Raw genomic sequence first — 22,722 nt, forward strand, 5'->3', positions numbered from 1 at the left:
AACAAATTCTAAAGTACCCTTACTAAAAAAATAGCTAAGCTAATGGGACCCAAAAGATAACATCTTCTGGTCAACAACATCTTCTGAGTAATCATCAGAAGATCAGCCCACATCAGAACTTCTGATGCTCATCTTCTGAATATTGAATTACTCTTCAATACCATCCCTTAATTCATATTCAGTTAGCCAGAATCTACAACACCAACTCCATCCCTCAAACGGATAAGGTGTACAGTCTTGACATCATTCATCAGAACATCTACAAGTTTCTTCTGGTTGCTACAGTGTGCAACTTCTGATACTCCATTTAGTAATGCAGATTTCTCCTTAAAAACCCATCGGACGCTGATGGTTTTCTTCTCCTTTGGAAGCGTAGTTAACTTCCAAGTCTTGTTTCCTTCTAAAGCCTCAAGTTCTTCTTTTATGGCATTCAGCCAACCTTTCTTATCGAGTGCTTCTTCAATACCCAATAGTTCAAAATCTCCTTCTGATTCTGGAACCATATCTCCTTCTGGATTTTCTTCGGAAGTTTTACTACCACCAGAAGTTCCACCTTTGTTAACTTCTGGGTCTTGTTCAAGACTGTTATACCCCAAAATTTGTCCGCATCTTTTTTCAAAAAAAAGAAGGCAACAGACTTCTGTCTAAAAGTTGGGAGTTTCATAATCTTGGATTTTTATTCCATAAATATCCTGATTTATGAAATGCTTGGTCTTTAGAATTTTTCTTATACGGTATTTTGGCTCGCTGTTGAATTTATTCTTACACAAACGCCAAGTACTGTTTATTACTTCACACACGCTATTTATTTGGAATTTATTTACAGATAAATAGTACTGACGCAATTGGTACAGAACTAAATCTTTTTGCAGGCACAGAGTCCGGGGACTCAGACTGTACTGGTAACAAGTAAATTATTATTAACTTTTGTTTCCCACTAATTTTTGTACTATATTCTATTATTTTCAAAAATCTTTTCCTTTCTTTTCAAATCTCTTTCTTTCAAAATCAAATCCTAACTTTATTCTATACATCTTTTTATTTCAAACCCTACCATGCACTTTCTTTCAAATCCTACTTCCACTCAAATTTTCCTTTTTTGTATGGAATCACTTCATTCCCCAACGTCTCTATCCTTCTTTTCATTCTATAAATACCTCTCATTCTTTCCATAAAATCTCACATCAAATTCTAACTCATCTCTCAAATTTCTACTTCATATTCATTCTCTCTTCTTCCCCGGCAAAAATGGCGAAGCGGATGGAAACGTGTTTTCTTATGGTCATCACCGTCGTGGTGGTAATCATGTCCTTCTTCTGTCTGCATAGTCCTGAAAAATGTGGACCTGGGTTGTTTACACTCCCAATCATCTATATGTTATTATTTGTAGCATGGGTTATTAATCGTCATTCTTAAAGTTTGTCGTATCTTTTATTTTTTAATAACGTACCGTTTACTCGTCGTACTGTTCATTATATTATGTAATATTTAAATGTCGTACTATCTGTCGTACTGTTGTTTAATTATTAAGATAATATTTTGTGTGTTTTCTGCCAGTTAAATATTTATTTTTCTGTGCATTAAATGTTTTTCAGGGTTATTATCGGTAATTTTGCTTGCATACAGTATATATTATTTATTTATTATGTCTGTGTTTTTCTAACAACTCATGTAAATAAATTTTCACCATTAACACAACAAAAAACAAAAAGAAAAAATTAACTTTGACTGTTGAATTTTCACTCTAACTGCTACATTAATACCCGGACAACCAGTTGACAGTCAAACCCGCTGACAATGCAATTCTCCGTGTTTTGTACCATCAATCAAATCAATCTTTTGCATTTCAAAATTCCAATATTTTTGTTCTAGAAGTCTTCTGAATATCACATGATTAGCAGAGACTCAACACTGCACAAAAATCAGGTACGCTTAATTGTCTCCTACACAAACAGTCCCTGACTAGGGTTTCTTGTTTTTTTCAGGAGAACAAGTTTTTGAGACCTCAAATGGATTTCATGGACCTCCATATATCTCAAAGTACCACCATACAAATTTTCAAACTTCAACTCGCTCAGACGCACAGTCAGCAGTTCAAACAGTCAACAGACGACCCGTTTGACCAAAAAGTCAACAGACAGTCAAAAATGAAATTTTTTGTTAACATCCATATTTTGTCAAAAGATGCATCATTTTATCATTGGTTTATCATAATTCATCAAGGAAAGATCAAAAATCAACAAAACCCTAAGTTTCAAAATTAGGGTTTTCTCCTAAAAAGTCAAGTGAACTTTGACTGGTCATAACTCTCTCATCCTTCATCCAAAAAATTCAAACCAAAGCTCATTTTGAAGGAAATTCAATTATATTTCAAATGCAATTGGTCCCATGGTCATTAGATTCACCATTTGAAAAATATGAACCAAGACATTACAGGTCATTTTCAAAGTCAACAAAAAGTCACTTTTTTCAAAAGGACACACAAGGAGCATGGAAAATCATTTTGATATGAGACCAAAGAAATTGGTTAGAGGACTCTTTGAGGTTTCCAAAAAGTACAAGAACTCCTTCATATGATAAAAAATGAGGGATTTATGCCTTGTTGAAGTTGACCATTTTTTGGGAAAATGCATGAAATCAACATTGATAAAAAATGTTTTTTTTCCAAAAGGGGCCAAGTTTTCATGATCCAAACATGTTCCCCATAATGTGAAGGGCCTCCCACGACCAAGCTAAGGCCCATAGCATTTTTGTTCTTTTTTGGTTTAATTTTATCACATTTAAGATTAAATTGAAAAAATAAATGGAAGGATGATATTATGTAGCTTGGATATTAAGCTAAGGCCATCAAGAAGCATTCAACTCTGCCACAAGAGGATAGTACAGCAGAAGAGAGTGGAAAAATCAAGCCATGGTTGCTTGAATTCAAAGCTACATATATTATAATATTCAAGAATTCAACAAAATCATCAATGCTTCCTAGCTTAGTTTTTAAGCACTTTCTTTGCCTATAAATGAAGTAGTATACTTCATCAAAAAAAGAGACACGAATTTAGGACCAGACATATGCTTGTACCATGCTTGTAATCACTTGAAATTTTCAAAGAAATTCAAAATTCGAATTCTGAATTTAAGCCATTTTCAATACAAAATAAACACTCAAACACAATCCTTGAACATCACTGAATCTATCCAGGTCGATTGCAAACCTTGAAACACTCAGAATCATCCACTAAAGCTCACGATTTGTTCAAACCAAAACTGACACGAATTCAACCATACATGCATGTTTAGCACGATGTAAATGCATATTTATGTTTAGATAGGTGCTCTGAACGTTTCTGGAAACTTAATTGAAGTTTGAACAGGTATCTACGAAGATACCATTTTAGGGTTTTTGAACTTTATTTTAGGGTTTTTCGTTAGAGGCAAAATTAGACAAAATTAAGGGCATGGTTGAATTCAGTGAATCATGACGAATCAAATGGATAGGTCGCGAAAAATTTCTATGCTTGTTTACCCCTATTCGCTATTTTGCAGGGATGAGCTTCATCTATTACAGCGCTTCTAGGCAAAAAACGCTGTTAAAAGGGGTGGCGAGAGGTTGAAGACGATGATGTGTCCTCACCTGAGTGGCTGAGAGGCGCGCGTTTTAAAATTTTAAAATCTCTAATCCAGTGCTTTGCAGGTCTGTTACACGCCATATGTCCTCGTTCCAACCACCATCAGATCATGCCAGCTACACATCTAACGCATCAAAACGCGCCACTGTATCATAGACCTCATTTAATTACCACACATGATCATTGTTTTATATATTTTCTATTTTATTTTATTTTCTTTACAAAATTAATTTAAAATAGTTTCAAAAATCAAAAAAATATAATAAAAATATTTTTAGGTTTCTAAAATAATCTATTATTTTTTGACATAAAATATTTTATTTTTTCTTAAATATTAAAATATTTTTTGCTTAATTAATTAGTATATATTTATATATTTGCTTTTTAATTATCCCAACCAATCAAAAAAAATCATAAAAAGAATTGTTCTTTATATTAAATATAGTTTATATATTATAGGCTAATTTTGTACATAATTAGAATATTTTTCTCTTTAAGTTTTAATTATTTGTATAATTATTTGTATAATTATATATATTATTTAACTTAATAATTTCAAAATCAACTTCGAAAATTCCAAAAAAAAATTAGTTTTGTCTTTAAAATTAATTGACAAGCATTTTGAACATATTTTAAACTTAATTTTTAGGTTTTAATTTTATTTCTACCTTTTTCCCATTTTAATTAAATTAATCATGCATTAATTCTAATTAAAATCAATCATCAAAAAATCCAAAAAATATTTCTTTTATTTCCTTGCAATTTAAATTCCTAGATCAAGTGTATAGGTTGTCAAATTCATGTAAATAATGTAGTTTACATTTCCCGCACAATCGATGTAATAGCGTAGATTTACTTTCCGCATTTTACATTCCGCATTTTAATTTCTGTACATATAAAATTGCGTGTATGTCAAAGATAAAAATTGAAGCGTTAGGTCACTAACTTCAAAGATAAAATATCTGAATCAAAACACAATCACACTTGCACCTCTTAGGGTAATCCCTCTTTTACTCTTTTCAAAATCAAAATCAAATTCTATTGTTTCGAATGCAAAATCGAACTTTCGTTTACATCAGGTGAAAGGAGAATTTTTTAAAGGAAATAGGAAAAGACCTTACAACTTAGGGTAGACCTCCTAATTTGCTTGCTCAAATCAAGACAAACAAATGACTCATATACCGTTGTTTTTCAAAATAAAACTTTCAAAAAAAAGACAATACTTGGTATATATCCAAACAAGGATCATTACGAAGTTAACGTTCTTTTTTTCAAAACATCTTTCGAAAGATAAAACACTTTGTATACATCCGCACAAGGATCATTACAAAGTCAATTTGAAAAAGTATTTGAAACCACATACAAGCGTTTCAAGGCAAGAGAAAAGTGATTCAAAACAAGTGAGCTAAGCAAATTAAAGAGCCCATGGATAATCATGGATACAAAGGGTGCTAATACCTTCCCTTTGTATAACCAACCCCCTTACCTAGAATTTCTTAAAGGTCTTTTTCTGTTTCTTTTATAAACCTTTCCTTAATTGGATAAAATAAAAGTCGGTGGCGACTCTCTGATTTTCAAAAACACAAAAGCAAAAAAGAGAAGAGTGTCAGTTCGTGTATCTCTCCGCGAGAGGTACGGTAAAAAACCGAGGGCGACAGAACTGGCGACTCTGCTGGGGATTTACTTTCTAAAAACAAAATGTTTTCAAAAGGGGTTACCTTTAGAGTTTAGATCACTTCGATGTTTTCAATTGCTTGTCTTGATTGTTCTATTTTTTCAAAGGTTTGTTTGGGTATTTGCTTGTGTGAAAGATTCTAACCCGAATCTCGAGATACCTTAAGTATGTGACAATAGACCAAGGAAATTGTACGGCATGTACCGATACGGTTGATCTGGTAGTCACCGTTAGTGCGACACTTTGGTTTATACTGATGTCCCTTGAAAACGATCAAGGAGTATGTTAGGCTTCCGAAATGTCATTAAACACTAATTTGTCTTAGAACCTTTAGTTGAACTTGACTTGTGGCCTATTAAGTAGCTAGCTTTGAAATTGATCGAAGTTAGTTATCCTCGAGAAATATTTTGATCGGCCGTCCGAGCGCCGTATTGAGATGTTGTCTCCAAGGATCATAGAACCCGAATACTATTCTAGGACAGGTTTTAACCAACTCAACTTCAGTGGGGAGGGTATCACCTATGAACTTCATGCAAGCCTTTAAACCTAAGGCTATTGTTTGATTTGTTTGTGTTTGCCACATGTTTGACATCATGACATCATAAGCATCATAAGCATATCATTTTCTCACTAATCATTTCAAGGATCAAAGAGTTTACCTTTGTTCTGTTATTGCAGGTAATGGCTCCCGCTACCAGAGATTACATCCGAATCAACATCTCAACAGTACCATCTGAACTAAAAGACTTAATATCAGAATTTATCAGGAATGCTCAATTCACCGAAAAGCACGGTCACCTACTCCATTTGGTTACCTCAAAATTTGAAGAAGACATGATACGGGTCCTGTTCCAATTCTTTGATCCCGAACATCATTGTTTTACCTTTCCTGATTACCAGTTAGTACCCACCTTGGAAGAGTTTTCTGAACTAATTGGATTACCTGTTCGAGATCAATTACCTTTCACTGGTTTAGAAAGGATTCCAAAACCTGAAATCATTGCTGCTGCCTTACACTTGCGAAAGTCAGAAATCGAGTCCAATTGGGAAACAAAGAGTGGAGTCGAGGGTTTGCTTGCTAAATTCTTAATGGAAAAGGCTCGAGTACTACTAAAAAACAGAAGTTACCCAGCTTTTGAGGAGGTTGTGGCTCTTTTGATCTATGGGTTGGTTTTGTTCCCAAATCTCAACCAGTTCATAAGTGTGCACATCATCAACATTTTCTTAACCCGTAACCCGGTACCTGCCTTGCTGGGAGATATACTACATTCTCTACACACTCGTACCATGAAGAAACGAGGAACTCATATGTGCTATGTACCACTACTGGCTAGATGGTTTACGTTACACCTTCCCCGATCAGTGTTGAGAAACGAACAAAGGATGCAATGGTCTCGTAGAATCATGTCTTTATCTCATTCAGATATCCGGTGGAACAACTTCTTTCAGAGAGACATTACTATCATTGACCATTGTGGAGAATACCCTAATGTGCCACTCCTTGGCATCAAAGGAGGCATCACTTACAACCCCTCTTTAGCTTTGCGCCAATTCGGATATGCACGGAGAAAGGGTCCTCCCGACATGATTACCCGTGGCATTATGTTTGATTACGAAGATGATTCCCACAGACATCGACGATGGTTTATACATGCGTGGGGCAGTGTCTATAGAGTAGAAAGCAAAACTTTAGGACAATGGAACTCTATTCCCATGGAGCCTTACCTCAAATGGGTGCGTGCTCATGCTCAGAAGTTCATCATGCCATATCCCGCTATTCTACCTGTGACTATTGAGCCAGAAGTTGAAGGAGACGAACCTCGAGTTATTCTACATCCGGATATGCCAACTGACCTGGAAGAGTTGCAGAAATCTTGGGTTCAGCTAAAAGAGGAAAGAGACACCTTCAAAGCACACTGTCAAGACTATGAGAGGAAAGTATTGGAGCTCACCGGACAACTCCAAGAAGAACAACAGATCAACACATTCCTGGGTGCAAAGAGAAAGCGTCCATGGGAGACCTGAGGGATCCTTCATTTTCTTTATTTTCTGTTTTGTAAGCCCGAATGAGGCAAAGAAAAAAAGAAATAAATTGTTTAACTAATAAATGTTTGTTTCTCCTTTGTTTTAAACAAATCTAAATTCCAAGATCCTTGAAAACATTGCATATGCACTTCATTCATAAACATTGCATAACAGGTTCACATGACAGGTTTCTCATCTCCTCGCTGTTTATTTCAGTTAGAAGAGATGGAATCCGAAACAAGCATCAAGAATCTCGAAGCACAGAACGCCCAAGTTCAGGTAGCAATTCTGGAATTAGCAAAGGGGCAACAAGAACTGAAAGCCCTGATAACCAAGAAGAAAAAGAAGCCCAAAGGATCTGTAGGCTTGAGTCACCTGAAAAGGAAGATCAAAATCCCAGTCAAAAAGTCCAAAAAACCACCAATCCCTGAAATAGTCGGTGATGGTGAACAAGGAGACAATCATAGCAACCAGGGTTCTGCCAAACCCTCTCTCTCTTCTAATGAAGAAGATTTTCATTCAGGAGACGAACAGGATGATGACAAATACCAGCAGTTGGAAGAATGCATGAAAGCTATGGAGATACAAAAAAATACCCGGTTTGGATTTCAATGATTTGGGACTCGTCTCAGATATTGTTATCCCTCCAAAGTTCAAAGTTCCTGTCTTTGCAAAATATGATGGAGTTTCTTGCCCAAAACTGCATCTGAGGTCCTATGTGAGGAAGATACTACCTCATACAGCAGATAACAAATTGTGGATTCATTTCTTCCAGGAAAGTCTGTCGGGTACACAACTCGAGTGGTACTACCAACTGGAAAGCACAAAAGTTCATACGTGGGAAGATTTAGCTGCTGCTTTCTACAAACAGTATCAATATAACGCTGACCTTGCACCAACCCGTACTCAACTAAGGGGCATGTCTATGGCACCAAAAGAAAGTTTCAAAGGATATGCGCAAAAGTGGAGAGATCTAGCTGGAAGGGTTCAACCACCCTTATCTGATCGCGAGCTGGCCGACATGTTCATGGGCACTTTAACTGGCCCTTTCTATAGTCATTTGCTGGGAAGCTCATCATCAGGTTTCACTGACCTGATATTGACTGGAGAGCGTGTCGAAAGCGGCATTCAAAATGGAAAAATTCAAATAGGCTCTTCCTCTGGTACTACAAAAAGGCCCATCAGTGGGAGGAATGAGGTCAATACAATGCATAGTCAGAAAGGTCGCAAAAATGAGCATCACCAATCTGTAGGGGCAATTCTGATCTCCGCATCTGCACCTCAAAAAGATCAACCACCAAAATATACGCGTCGACCAGATGCACCAAGAAGAAATTTCACCAGAATCAATATGCCAATCTCTCAAGCATTGCAGCACTTGTTAAAAGCAAATCTGATCACATTGAAAGATCCTCCAAAGAATGTCAACACTTCCTCTCCAAGTTATCGCCCTGATGCAACATGTGCGTATCACTCTAACTGTCTAGGACATGACGCAGATCACTGTTGGGCCCTGAAAAATAAAATACAAGACATGATAGATGCTGGGGAAATTGAGTTCGATCCTCCAGAGACTCCAAATGTCATCACTGCACCTATGCCGAAACACGACAAGACCATCAACGCAATCATAGACACTGTTTACATCTATGATGTGAGAGAATTGTCAACTCCGCTCCTTGAAGTCAAAAGAAAGCTAATCCAAGCTGGTTACTTTCCAGGTTGTGACCCTGAGTGCTTTTATTGCGCACACCTACCCAATGGTTGTGAAAACCTGAGAATGGGAATTCAAAAGTGGATGGATCGCCGTATCATTATGCTTGAGAGGCTCCCTTCTATGGACGATTTATGTGAAGTCTTTTCAAATGGGATGAGAATAGAGGATGTCTCAGTGGTTTCCAACATACCATTGAAAATCCCTATCAAAGCTCCTTTCAAAATTTCTGCTACACCCAAAGTGGCATCCGTCATCATTACCAGTCCAACTCCGTTTCCATACTCCTCAAACAAAGCTGTCCCGTGGAGTTATGACACTAATGTTTATGTCCATGGAGTTAAGCAAGATACCTTGACTGAAGAGGCCGTGAATTTTACTACTCCAACTGTTGATAATATTGTGGGTACTAGTAAGATTACGAGAAGTGGAAGGATCTTTTCACCAGAAATTTCTCCAAATATTGCTACTAATCCAGTCCAGGTCCTAGTTCCTAATCAAGGTATCAACGCTCGAGGCAAAGAGCCACTAGTTGAACCAGTTCAAGCACCGGTGGAAGTCACTGTTGAAGATCCGTCAAAGCAAGAAATGGAGGAAATATTGAAAATCATCTGCAAGAGTGATTACAATATTGTCGAAGAGCTGGGGCACACTACTTCAAAAATCTCAATGCTGTCTCTGCTAAAGTATTCGGAAGCTCATGCCAAGGCCCTGATGAAGTTCCTAAAAGCTGCACATGTGCCACAAGAGATTTCAGTCGATCAATTTGAAAATTGTGTTGCCAATCTAACCGTGAATAATGGTCTCGGTTTCTCTGATGTTGATCTAACCCCTGCTGGAAAAAATCACAATAAAGCCCTACACATCTCTATTGAATGTAATGGCACCACTCTATCTCATGTACTGGTAGATAACGGTTCCTCTTTGAACGTGTTACCAAAAACAGTACTGGAAAAGCTTGACTTCGAAGGAATTGTGTTACAACCAAGCGATGTTGTGGTAGGAGCCTTCGACGGGTCAACAAGAACAGTGTACAGAAAGGTGAATCTCCCAATCAGAGTGGGCTCTCAGGTCTTTGATTCTACCTTTTCTGTGATGGATATTCATCCAACATACTCCTGTTTACTAGGACGCCCTTGGATACATGGGGCAAACGCTGTAACTTCTACCCTGCATCAGAAGTTAAAGTATCCAGTAAAAGGGAAGATCGTCACAGTCCATGGTGAAGAAGAATATGTGGTTAGCCACCTGAGTAACTCCAAGTATGTTGAGATGGATGGAGAATTCATTGAAACCCCCTGCCAAGCTTTTGAGGTGGTCTCTCCTAATGTCTCTACTGCCAAGCACATTTCTGTTAATCCTGCTATAAAAATAAATCCAACAATGGCTTCTCTCAAAGATGCAAAAGCTGCAATCAAAGAAGGTGGTGGCACAGCATGGGGACAACTCATTGATGTGCCTTACAAATTCGACAAGCTGGGTTTGGGCTATGCTAATGGAACTCAGAAGAACAATCAAAGTCTTCGTTTTGGAGGGTTAATGACACATTTCATCAGCCAAGAAGTAAATGCTATTGAAGATGATGGAATGATTCAACAATATCCCAATGGAGTTCCACCTGTATCCATGGAAGTTTGGGACACTTTGGGAGAACCAAGTGGCAAGTATGACTTTATGGTAAAGTATACTGCTCCTCCGAGTTATTCGATTGCCATCGAAAACATTGTCCCGACTGGATGGGATAATCAGTTCGAGGATTACAAAAGTCTCACAAGTTCCATTACTGAGCAATATCAAAGTCCACCTAAAGAAGTTTGGGATACGCTAGGAGAGCCAAGTGGCAACAATGACTTTATAGTGAAATATTCCGCTCCTCCGAGCTCACAAGTCGCCATTGAAGACATTGTCCCAACTGGATGGGATGAACATTGCAAAGACAATTTCACTCCTGGAGAAGCCTGGGAGATACCAAATAACGAGGGTTATTTTCTGTCACAGTACACTACTCAGCAGAATGCACAAGTCTCTATCCAAGACGTCATCCCGACTGGATGGGACGGCCTTATCGAGTATCTCTCTCAACCAACAGAGATACCTCAACCTGGATCCTCATATCCAACAGAGCATCTTGCTCATCCTGAAGGATCAACAGCTCATCTCGTCACTAAAGAAGTCAATGTTGTGGGAGACACAAAAGACAACTGCAACTGGGGCAACTGGATATTCCCCGCTCACAACAATGGGTTGAACAACTGGGAAGCTGAAGATGTCATCTCCTTTGATCAGGAGTAAATGCATTTTCCTGTTTTCACTGTCCATATGTTCAAAAATAAAAATGGTTCCTGTACTATCGAACCATGAGCTTGAAAGTCGTGTGCCTTGCCCGAAGCACACTGGTCCTTTTATAAGGGTTTGTCATATCATGATCATGTTCATTCAATAAAATCATGGGACGTTTGCATATTCAAATTTTGTGATCCTTTTTCTTTCTTTGCTTTATTCATTTTTCAAATAGTTATGTGTTTTTACACACACCCACATAAATAAATGCAGATTCACATTCACTCTGGATCCTGTTGATAACGATTCTGCTATTGCCAGTCATGACTTTGAAAATCTGATCTACCAAACTGAGGACGAAAGTGAGGAAGATTGTGAAGTACCAAGGGAACTTGCAAGGCTGTTAGAACAAGAAGAAAAGATTATACAGCCGCATGAAGAACCAATTGAGGTTATCAACTTGGGCAGTGACGAAGAAAAGAAAGAAGTCAAGATAGGGGCTGATCTAGAAGACAGTGTCAAGCAAAGACTGATTCAAATGTTGCAAGACTACGTTGAGATATTCGCCTGGTCCTATGAAGATATGCCTGGCCTTGACACGGACATTGTGGTTCATCGCCTGCCAATCAGAGAAGGTAGCACTCCAGTCAAGCAGAAATTGCGGAGGAGTAGGCCCGATATGTCAAAGAAGATCAAAGACGAGGTTGAGAAACAATTCAATGCTGGCTTTCTGAAAGTTGTGAGTTATCCTCCTTGGATAGCTAACATAGTGCCTGTGCCTAAAAAAGACGGGAAAGTCAGAATGTGTGTAGACTACAGAGATCTGAACCGGGCAAGCCCCAAAGATGATTTCCCTTTACCTCACATCGATGTATTGGTTGACAATACTGCACAATGCAAGGTATTCTCCTTTATGGATGGATTCTCAAGGTACAACCAAATCAAGATGGCCCCCGAAGACATGGAAAAAACAACCTTCACAACACCCTGGGGAACCTTTTGTTACAAAGTAATGCCCTTTGGTTTAAAGAATGCAGGAGCTACATATCAGCGTGCAATGGTAGCTCTGTTCCATGATATGATTCACCAGGAGATAGAGGTTTATGTCGATGATATGATTGCAAAGTCCAACACCGAAGAAGAACATCTAGGTCATCTGCACAAGCTGTTTGACAGACTCAAGAAATACAGGTTGCGACTGAATCCGAACAAGTGTACCTTTGGAGTAAGATCCGGTAAACTTTTAGGTTTCATCGTCAGCAGCAAAGGTATTGAGGTTGATCCTGCCAAGGTCAAAGCCATTCAAGAAATGCCTATACCCCGTACCGAGAAACAAGTCAGAGGATTCTTGGGACGTCTGAATTACATCGCCAGATTTATTGCCCATATGACTACTACATGTGTGCCGATCTTCAAACTGTTGAAGAAAGATCAAGTGGAAAGATGGAATGACAAATGCCAGTTAGCCTTTGATAAGATCAAAGAGTATCTTCAAAAACCGCCAATCTTGTTACCACCAGTGGAAGGGAGACCTCTGATAATGTACCTAACTGTGTTAGAAGATTCAATGGGGTGTGTACTGGGGCAACATGACGAGTCTGGCCGAAAGGAGCATGCAATCTACTATCTTAGCAAAAAGTTTACCGATTGTGAAACAAGATACTCACTGCTCGAGAAAACTTGTTGTGCCTTAGCATGGGCGGCTCGCCGACTAAGACAGTATATGCTAAACCATACCCTTTTCCTGATCTCCAAAATGGATCCCATCAAGTATGTGTTCGAAAAACCTGCTCTCTCTGGAAGAATAGCAAGATGGCAAATGATCTTAACAGAATATGACATCCAGTACACTTCACAAAAAGCAATCAAAGGAAGTGTGGTAGCTGATCATCTGGCTCATCAAGCAGTGGATGATTATCAAGCGTTGAATTTTGACTTCCCAGATGAAGATATTATGCTAGTCACTGACTACGAACAACCAGGACCGGAAGAAGGACCCGAGCCAGAATCCCGATGGACTATGGTTTTTGATGGAGCTTCTAATGCACTTGGTAATGGCATCGGAGCTGTGATCATTTCCCCCGCAGGAGGTCATACGCCATTCACTGCCAGATTATGTTTCAACTGCACTAACAATATAGCCGAGTACGAAGCATGTATTCTGGGTTTCAAAGCTGCAATCAATCTAAGAATCAAATTCCTGGAGGTCTATGGAGACTCAACCCTTGTAATTTATCAAGTCAAAGAGGAATGGGACACAAAGCACCCGAATCTAATTCCTTACAAAGAATATGTGTTGAGTTTGATTCCTTACTTTGAAGAAATCACTTTTGAACATATCCCGCGAGAAGAAAATCAACTAGCTGATGCTTTAGCTACCATGTCATCTATGTTCAAAGTCAGGTGGGACAATGAGGCGCCAATGATCACCATTTATAGACAAGATGAACCAGCCTATTGCAATGAGATCGATGCCGAAGGAACGGAAGAAAAACCATGGTTCCATGAAGTAAAAAGATATCTCGAAGCTCAAGAGTACCCTGAAGGGGCATCCATTAACGACAGAAAGTTTCTAAGAAGATTTGCTGCCAAATTCTTTCTAAGTAATGGAACCCTATACAAACGCAACCATGACTCGACTTTGCTTCGTTGTGTAAACAAGAAAGAAGCAGAACAGATTATGGAAGACATACACGATGGTGCCTTTGGTACTCATTCAAGTGGACATACAATGGCTAAAAAGATTCTGAGAGAAGGTTATTATTGGTCTACCATGGAGACAGACTGCCATCGTCACTCCAGAACCTGTCACAAATGCCAGATATATGCCGACAAAGTACATGTACCTCCAGTCCCGCTAAACGTCCTGACGGCTCCTTGGCCTTTTGCAATGTGGGGTATTGATATGATCGGAGAAATCAAGCCTACTGCCTCCAACGGACATCGTTTTATCCTAGTCGCTATTGACTACTTCACAAAATGGGTAGAAGCAGCGTCATTTGCTTCTGTCACCAAGAATGTTGTGGCCAGGTTTATCAAGCATAATCTCATTTGTCGGCACGACATCCCTGAAAAGATCATCACACACAATGGCACAAATCTAAACAACAGAATGATTACTGAACTTTGCACACAGTTCAAGATCAAACATCATAATTCCTCTCCATATCGACCAAAGATGAATGGCACGGTGGAAGCTGCCAATAAGAACATCAAGAAAATCATACAAAAGATGACAGTAACCTACAAAGACTGGCATGAGATGTTACCTTTTGCTCTTCATGGTTATCGCACATCTGTGCGTACTTCAACAGGGGCAACTCCATTCTCCTTAGTCTATGGTATGGAGGCAGTTCTTCCAATTGAAATTCAAATTCCTTCCCTAAGGATTATGAAAGAAGCTGATCTAGACGAAGACGATTGGATTCAAACACGGTTGGACCAGATAAACTTGATTGATGAGAAGAGGCTTGCAGCTATTTGTCATGGTCAGTTGTACCAAAAGCGTATGATCAAAGCCTTCAATAAGAAAGTCAAGAGTCAGGCATACCAAACCGGTGGTTTGGTTGTCAAACGCATCATCTTACCACAAGGTGACCCCAGGGGCAAGTGGACTCCCACTTATGAGGGACCGTTGTAATCAAGAAAATATTCTCCGACGGAGCCATGTTGCTTACCACTATGGATGGCGAGGATTTCCCACACCCTGTGAATGCGGACATAGTCAAAAAGTACTTCGCTTAAAACAGCTCACTAAGTTGAAAACCTGAAAGGGCAATTTAGGCAAAAAATGAGCGTCTCGGTGGATTGAAAACCTGAAAAGGCGATCCAGGCAAAAATTAGAGAGTAAATAAATATTATCCCGGTAGGCTGAAAACCTGAAAAGGCAGGCTAGGCAAAATTTAGGGAATAAAGCGTACAACTATGTTCCGTTCGGCTACCTACTCACCTTCAAGGTTCAACACATCAAAGACACCGATCAGTCCAACTACTTTCTTCCAACAAGTGAGGGATGAGATGCTCGAAGACAGATTGGCAATAGCAGAATTGAAACTTGACTGGATTGTTTTCACATAGCTATTTCTCTACTTTTCCAAAGCTTTATGACAATTTCCTACTACTAGGATTTTTGTCTCCTTGTACTAATCCGCTTATCATGGCTCTTTTTCAAAAATCAATACAGATCATGCTCAAAATCAACATTTTCACTTTTTCTGTTTTGAATACGTAAACGTCCCAAATGATAATTTTGAATGAACATGTGCATTTGGATATGATTGATGTTTACCAGGAAAAACAGGAATAGCATTCAGGTAATGTCCCGATCATTTTGACATCATCCCGAAACCAGCATCAGAAGAAAAATCCCCAACAGAAGTGCATTTCTCAGCAAATTCCTCAATGAGATTTTTCTCTCCAACAAAGTGATTCGAGAAATCTTATTCCCCAGCAGGGCTGTTCCAGATTGCTATCCCTAGAAGGTGTGATCTCCATGCCAGGACTTGGTCAAATAGTGCATCGGAGGATTATGCATCTTCCTCATTCCCATTTTAAAGGGTATCAAAATCAGAACTTTCAAATTACCTTTCATCCCCGAGCAGTAGTCAAAGATCTTTCAACAGAGCACCCTGGTTCTCAAAGAAGGTTCCCAGCCGAGTGTACTCGAACAAGACGGCAAAGATCTTCCGCAATCACAATGCCTTCATTTCCAAATGGCTAGCGGGGATTTATTTTCCCAACCAGAAGCTTGATACACTCAAGACTGCATAAGTCATACATCATACATCATACATCATACATAATACATCATACGCATATTCATACACAACATATAATGTTTCATGACAGACGCATACATTACATGCATCATGACATTGCATGTCACTAACTTGATTTTTTTCAGGTGGACTAATAGCTTCAGATCACATACAGTGTTCCCCTGAATTCTATTCAAACGAACAGTCCTCTCAGATATAATTAGGACAAAGATTCATTCTGAAGAGATCTCTCTTTCCAACTCAAAAAACAAGCAACATAGATCTAAGTCGATACTTCAGACGGTTCCAGAACGATCTACCATCAAAGATCTAAAGTTGATACCTCAGACGGTTCCAGAACGATCTACCATCAAAGATCTAAAGCTGATACCTCAGACGGTTCCACAACGATCAACTTTCAAAGCGGAAAACTTTGGACAGTTCCGTAACGATCATCCTCCTAGACTTAAAGCGGTAACCTCGGACGGTTCCGAAACAGTCAATACAGAGGTTTTCAAATCCTTCATCAAGATATAATTAATGGATTCATTCTGATGAACAAACCATCAACACATTTTCCAAATGGCATCTGAAGGCCCATCTCAGGCAATGTTTCGATCTGCAGACAACATTTCTCAGACGACATTCAAAAGCAATTTCCAACATCACAACCGGTCAAGGTAAGTGCAAATTTTCAGGGCATCTAAAATATTCAATCATCTCCTACCTTCAGATTTCAAACAATCTCTTCAGGTTTAAGAAGATTGAACAGGGGCAACTGTTATACCCCAAAATTTGCCCGCATCTTTTTTCAAAAAAAAGAAGGTAACAGACTTCTGTCTAAAAGTTGGGAGTTTCATAATCTTGGATTTTTATTCCCTAAATATCCTGATTTATGAAATACTTGGTTTTTAGAATTTTTCTTGTACGGTATTTTGGCTCGCTGTTGAATTTATTCTTACACAAATGCCAAGTAATGTTTATTACTTCACACACGCTATTTATTTGGGATTTATTTACAGATAAATAGTACTGACGCAATTGGTACAGAACTAAATCTTTTTGCAGGCACAGAGTCCGGGGACTCAGACTGTACTGGTACCAAGTAAATTATTATTAACTTTTGTTTCCCACTAATTTTTGTACTATATTTTATTATTTTCAAAAATATTTTCCTTTCTTTTCAAATCTCTTTCTTTCAAAATCAAATCCTAACTTTATTCTATACATCTTTTTTTTTCAAACCCTACCATACACTTTCTTTCAAATCCTACTTCCACTCAAATTTTCCTTTTTTGTACGAAATCACTTCATTCCCCAACGTCTCTATCCTTCTTTTCATTCTATAAAAACCTCTCATTCTTTCCATAAAATCTCACATCAAATTCTAACTCATCTCTCAAATTTCTACTTCATATTCATTCTCTCTTCTTCCCCGGCAAAAATGGCGAAGCGGATGGAAACATGTTTTCTTATGGTCATCACCGTCGTGGTGGTAATCATGTCCTTCTTCTGTCTGCATAGTCCTGAAAAATGTGGACCTGGGTTGTTTACACTCCCAATCATCTATATGTTATCATTTGTAGCATGGGTTATTAATCGTCATTCTTAAAGTTTGTCGTATCTTTTATTTTTTAATAACGTACCGTTTACTCGTCGTACTGTTCATTATATTATGTAATATTTAAATGTCGTACTATCTGTCGTACTGTTGTTTAATTATTAAGATAATATTTTGTGTGTTTTCTGCCAGTTAAATATTTATTTTTCTGTGCATTAAATGTTTTTCAGGGTTATTATCGGTAATTTTGCTCGCATACAGTATATATTATTTATTTATTATGTCTGTTTTTTTCTAACAACTCATGTAAATAAATTTTCACCATTAACACAACAAAAAACAAAAAGAAAAAATTAACTTTGACTGTTGAATTTTCACTCTAACTGCTACATTAATACCCGGACAGCTAGTTGACAGTCAAACTCGCTGACAGTGCAATTCTCCGTGTTTTGTACCATCAATCAAATCAATCTTTTGCATTTCAAAATTCCAAGATTTTTGTTCTAGAAGTCTTCTGAATATCACATGATTAGCAGAGACTCAGCACTGCACAAAAATCAGGTACGCTTAACTGTCTCCTACACAAACAGTCCCTGACTAGGGTTTCTTGTTTTTTTCAGGAGAACAAGTTTTTGAGACCTCAAATGGATTTCATGGACCTCCATATATCTCAAAGTACCACCATACAAATTTTCAAACTTCAACTCGCTCAGACGCACAGTCAGCAGTTCAAACAGTCAACAGACGACCCGTTTGACCAAAAAGTCAACAGACAGTCAAAAATAAATTTTTTTGTCAACATCCATATTTTGTCAAAATATGCATCATTTGATCATTGGTTGATCATAATTCATCAAGGAAAGATCAAAAATCAACAAAACCCTAAGTTTCAAAATTAGGGTTTTCTCCTAAAAAGTCAACTGAACTTTGACTGGTCATAACTCTCTCATCCTTCATCCAAAAAATTCAAACCAAAGCTCATTTTGAAGGAAATTCAATTATCTTTCAAATGCAATTGGTCCCATGGTCATTAGATTTACCATTTGAAAAATATGAACCAAGACATTACAGGTCATTTTCAAAGTCAACAAAAAGTCACTTTTTTCAAAAGGACACACAAGGAGCATGGAAAATAATTTTGATATGAGACCAAAGACATTGGTTAGAGGACTCTTTGAGGTTTCCAAAAAGTACAAGAACTCCTTCATATGATAAAAAATGAGGGATTTATGCCTGGTTGAAGTTGACCATTTTTTGGGAAAATGCATGAAATCAACATTGATCAAATTTTTTTTTTCCAAAAGGGGCCAAATTTTCATGATCCAAACATGTTACCCATAATGTGAAGGGCCTCCCACGACCAAGCCAAGGCCCATAGCATTTTTGTTCTTTTTTGGTTTAATTTTATCACATTAAAGATTAAATTGAAAAAAGAAATGGAGGGATGATATTATGTAGCTTGGATATTAAGCTAAGGCCATCAAGAAGCATTCAACTCTGCCACAAGAGGATAGTACAGCAGAAGAGAGTGGAAAAATCAAGCCATGGTTGCTTGAATTCAAAGCTACATATATTAGAATATTCAAGAATTCAACAAAATCATCAATGCTTCCTAGCTTAGTTTTTAAGCACTTTCTTTGCCTATAAATGAAGTAGTATACTTCATCAAAAAAAGAGACACGAATTTAGGACCAGACATATGCTTGTACCATGCTTGTAATCACTTGAAATTTTCAAAGAAATTCAAAATTCGAATTCTGAATTTAAGCCATTTTCAATACAAAATAAACACTCAAACACAATCCTTGAACATCACTGAATCTATCCAGATCGATTGCAAACCTTGAAACACTCAGAATCATCCACTAAAGCTCATGGTTTGTTCAAACCAAAACTGACACGAATTCAACCATACATGCATGTTTAGCACGATGTAAATGCATATTTATGTTTAGATAGGTGCTCTGAACGTTTCTGGAAACTTAATTGAAGTTTGAACACGTATCTACGAAGATACCATTTTAGGGTTTTTGAACTTTATTTTAGGGTTTTTCGTTAGAGGCAAAATTAGACAAAATTAAGGGCATGGTTGAATTCAGTGAATCATGACGAATCAAATGGATAGGTCGCAAAAAATTTCTATGCTTGTTTACCCCTATTCGCTATTTTGCAGGGATGAGCTTCATCTGTTACAGCGCTTCTAGGCAAAAAACGCTGTTAAAAGGGGTGGCGAGAGGTTGAAGACGATGATGTGTCCTCACCTGAGTGGCTGAGAGGCGCGCGTTTTAAAATTTTAAAATCTCTAATCCAGTGCTTTGCAGGTCTGTTACACGCCATATGTCCTCGTTCTAACCACCATCAGATCATGCCAGCTACACATCTAACGCATCAAAACGCGCCACTGTATCATAGACCTCATTTAATTACCACACATGATCATTGTTTTATATATTTTCTATTTTATTTTATTTTCTTTACAAAATTAATTTAAAATAGTTTCAAAAATCAAAAAAATATAATAAAAATATTTTTAGGTTTCTAAAATAATCTATTATTTTTTGACATAAAATATTTTATTTTTTCTTAAATATTAAAATATTTTTTGCTTAATTAATTAGTATATATTTATATATTTGCTTTTTAATTATCTCAACCAATCAAAAAAAAATCATAAAAAGAATTGTTCTTTATATTAAATATAGTTTATATATTATAGGCTAATTTTGTACATAATTAGAATATTTTTCTCTTTAAGTTTTAATTATTTGTATAATTATTTGTATAATTATATATATTATTTAACTTAATAATTTCAAAATCAACTTCGAAAATTCCAAAAAAAAATTAGTTTTGTCTTTAAAATTAATTGACAAGCATTTTGAACATATTTTAAACTTAATTTTTAGGTTTAAATTTTATTTCTACCTTTTTCTCATTTTAATTAAATTAATCATGCATTAATTCTAATTAAAATCAATCATCAAAAAATCCAAAAAATATTTCTTTTATTTCCTTGCAATTTAAATTCCTAGATCAAGTGTATAGGTTGTCAAATTCATGTAAATAATGTAGTTTACATTTCCCGCACAATCGATGTAATAGCGTAGATTTACTTTCCGCATTTTACATTCCGCATTTTAATTTCTGTACATATAAAATTGCGTGTATGTCAAAGATAAAAATTGAAGCGTTAGGTCACTAACTTCAAAGATAAAATATGTGAATCAAAACACAATCACACTTGCACCTCTTAGGGTAATCCCTCTTTTACTCTTTTCAAAATCAAAATCAAATTCTATTGTTTCGAATGCAAAATCGAACTTTCGTTTACATCCGGTGAAAGGAGAATTTTCTAAAGGAAATAGGAAAAGACCTTACAACTTAGGGTAGACCTCCTAATTTTCTTGCTCAAATCAAAACAAACAAATGACTCATATACCGTTGTTTTTCAAAATAAAACTTTCAAAAAAAAGACAATACTTGGTATATATCCAAACAAGGATCATTACGAAGTTAACGTTCTTTTTTTCAAAACATCTTTCGAAAGATAAAACACTTTGTATACATCCGCACAAGGATCATTACAAAGTCAATTTGAAAAAGTATTTGAAACCACATACAAGCATTTCAAGGCAAGAGAAAAGTGATTCAAAACAAGTGAGCTAAGCAAATTAAAGAGCCCATGGATAATCATGGATACAAAGGGTGCTAATACCTTCCCTTTGTATAACCAACCCCCTTACCCAGAATTTCTTAAAGGTCTTTTTCTGTTTCTTTTATAAACCTTTCCTTAATTGGATAAAATAAAAGTCGGTGGCGACTCTCTGATTTTCAAAAACACAAAAGCAAAAAAGAGAAGAGTGTCAGTTCGTGTATCTCTCCGCGAGAGGTACGGTAAAAAACCGAGGGCGACAAAGACCACCACCTTTAGAAGTTGGATCACCTTCAGAAGCTCTGCCTTCAGAAGTTCCAACTTCAGAATCTTTTCTTTCAGAATCATGACCACCGTCAGAAGCTGGACTACCTTCAGAAGCTCCGCCTTCAGAAGTTCCACCTTCAACGTCATGATTAACACTAGAAACATGATCATCTTTAGAAGCTTGTCCTCCAGAACCTATGTCTTCAGATTTTTCCCTTCCAGAAGCATGACCACCAAAGATTCTTGATCATCATCAAAATCTGGATCAGAATCAGATTCACCATCTGACTCATCTTCAGAGTCTCCAGAAGATTCTTCATCTTCTGAATCTAACTCTTCTTCAAAACTTTCAAGTTCTAACTCATCTTCAGAAGCAGAATCTTCTTCTGATTCTGACTCATCTTCTGATTCTCCTTCAGACTCAGAATCACCTTCAGAGTCTGACTTGCCTTCAGAACTTTCAAGTTCTGACTTATCTTCAGAAGCCTTAGATTCTGAATCTTCTCCAGAATCTTCAAAGTCATCTTTTGATTCTGAATCATATAAAAATACTCCTTCAGAATATTCAGAGTTATTTTCTTCCCCTTCATAATCAGAAAACGACAAACTCACAGGTTCCTCATCAGATTCATAAGCCATTAATAGCACAGGTTCATCATCAGAATCTCCTCTGGCTATTTTTGCTTCTTCTTTGTTTGACCAACAATCTTTAGCAAAGTGGCCAAACCTATTACAACAGTAACACTGAACCATTCTCTTGTCATACTTCTCCTTTCCCTTCTGATGTTTCTCCTCATCAGAATAGAAGACTTCTGACTTCTGCGACCTACCATGTTTTTTCAGCTTCTGGTCCTTCTTGACAAAAGAAGCCTTCAGAGCCTGCTCAACTTCCCTCTCAGAAGTTCTTTCAGTCAGACGCAACTCTTGTGCCTCTAGACTACTTTGCAGCTCTTCTATTCTCATGGTGTCCAGATCTTTAGAATGTTCAATGGCTACAACAATATAATCAAATTGAGGAGTAAGTGACCTCAATATCTTCTCTATGATTACTTGTTCAGAAAGAGTTTCTCCACAAGCTTTCATCTCATTAGTGATCAAAATCACTCTAGAGATATACTCAGAAACTTTCTCATTGTTCTTCATGTTGAGATTCTCATATTGCTTTCTC

General features: G+C 37.2%; 1 protein-coding gene across 1 annotated transcript; it reads right to left on the bottom strand.

Annotated features, from left to right (window-relative positions):
• Window positions 1-182: 182 nt before the first annotated feature.
• On the bottom strand, window positions 183-22,517 carry LOC131643253 (uncharacterized). The gene is made up of 4 exons (XM_058913403.1): window positions 22,163-22,517; window positions 22,000-22,087; window positions 21,539-21,796; window positions 183-582 (listed from the first exon to the last, which is right to left on the bottom strand). Exons 1-4 carry the CDS (start codon window positions 22,515-22,517, stop codon window positions 183-185), a joined length of 1,101 nt encoding a protein of 366 aa, XP_058769386.1.
• Between the last annotated feature and the right edge of the window lie 205 nt (window positions 22,518-22,722).

This window comes from Vicia villosa, unplaced genomic scaffold (assembly GCF_029867415.1).
Source record: "Vicia villosa cultivar HV-30 ecotype Madison, WI unplaced genomic scaffold, Vvil1.0 scaffold8, whole genome shotgun sequence".
NCBI classification, from domain to species: Eukaryota; Viridiplantae; Streptophyta; class Magnoliopsida; order Fabales; family Fabaceae; genus Vicia; species Vicia villosa.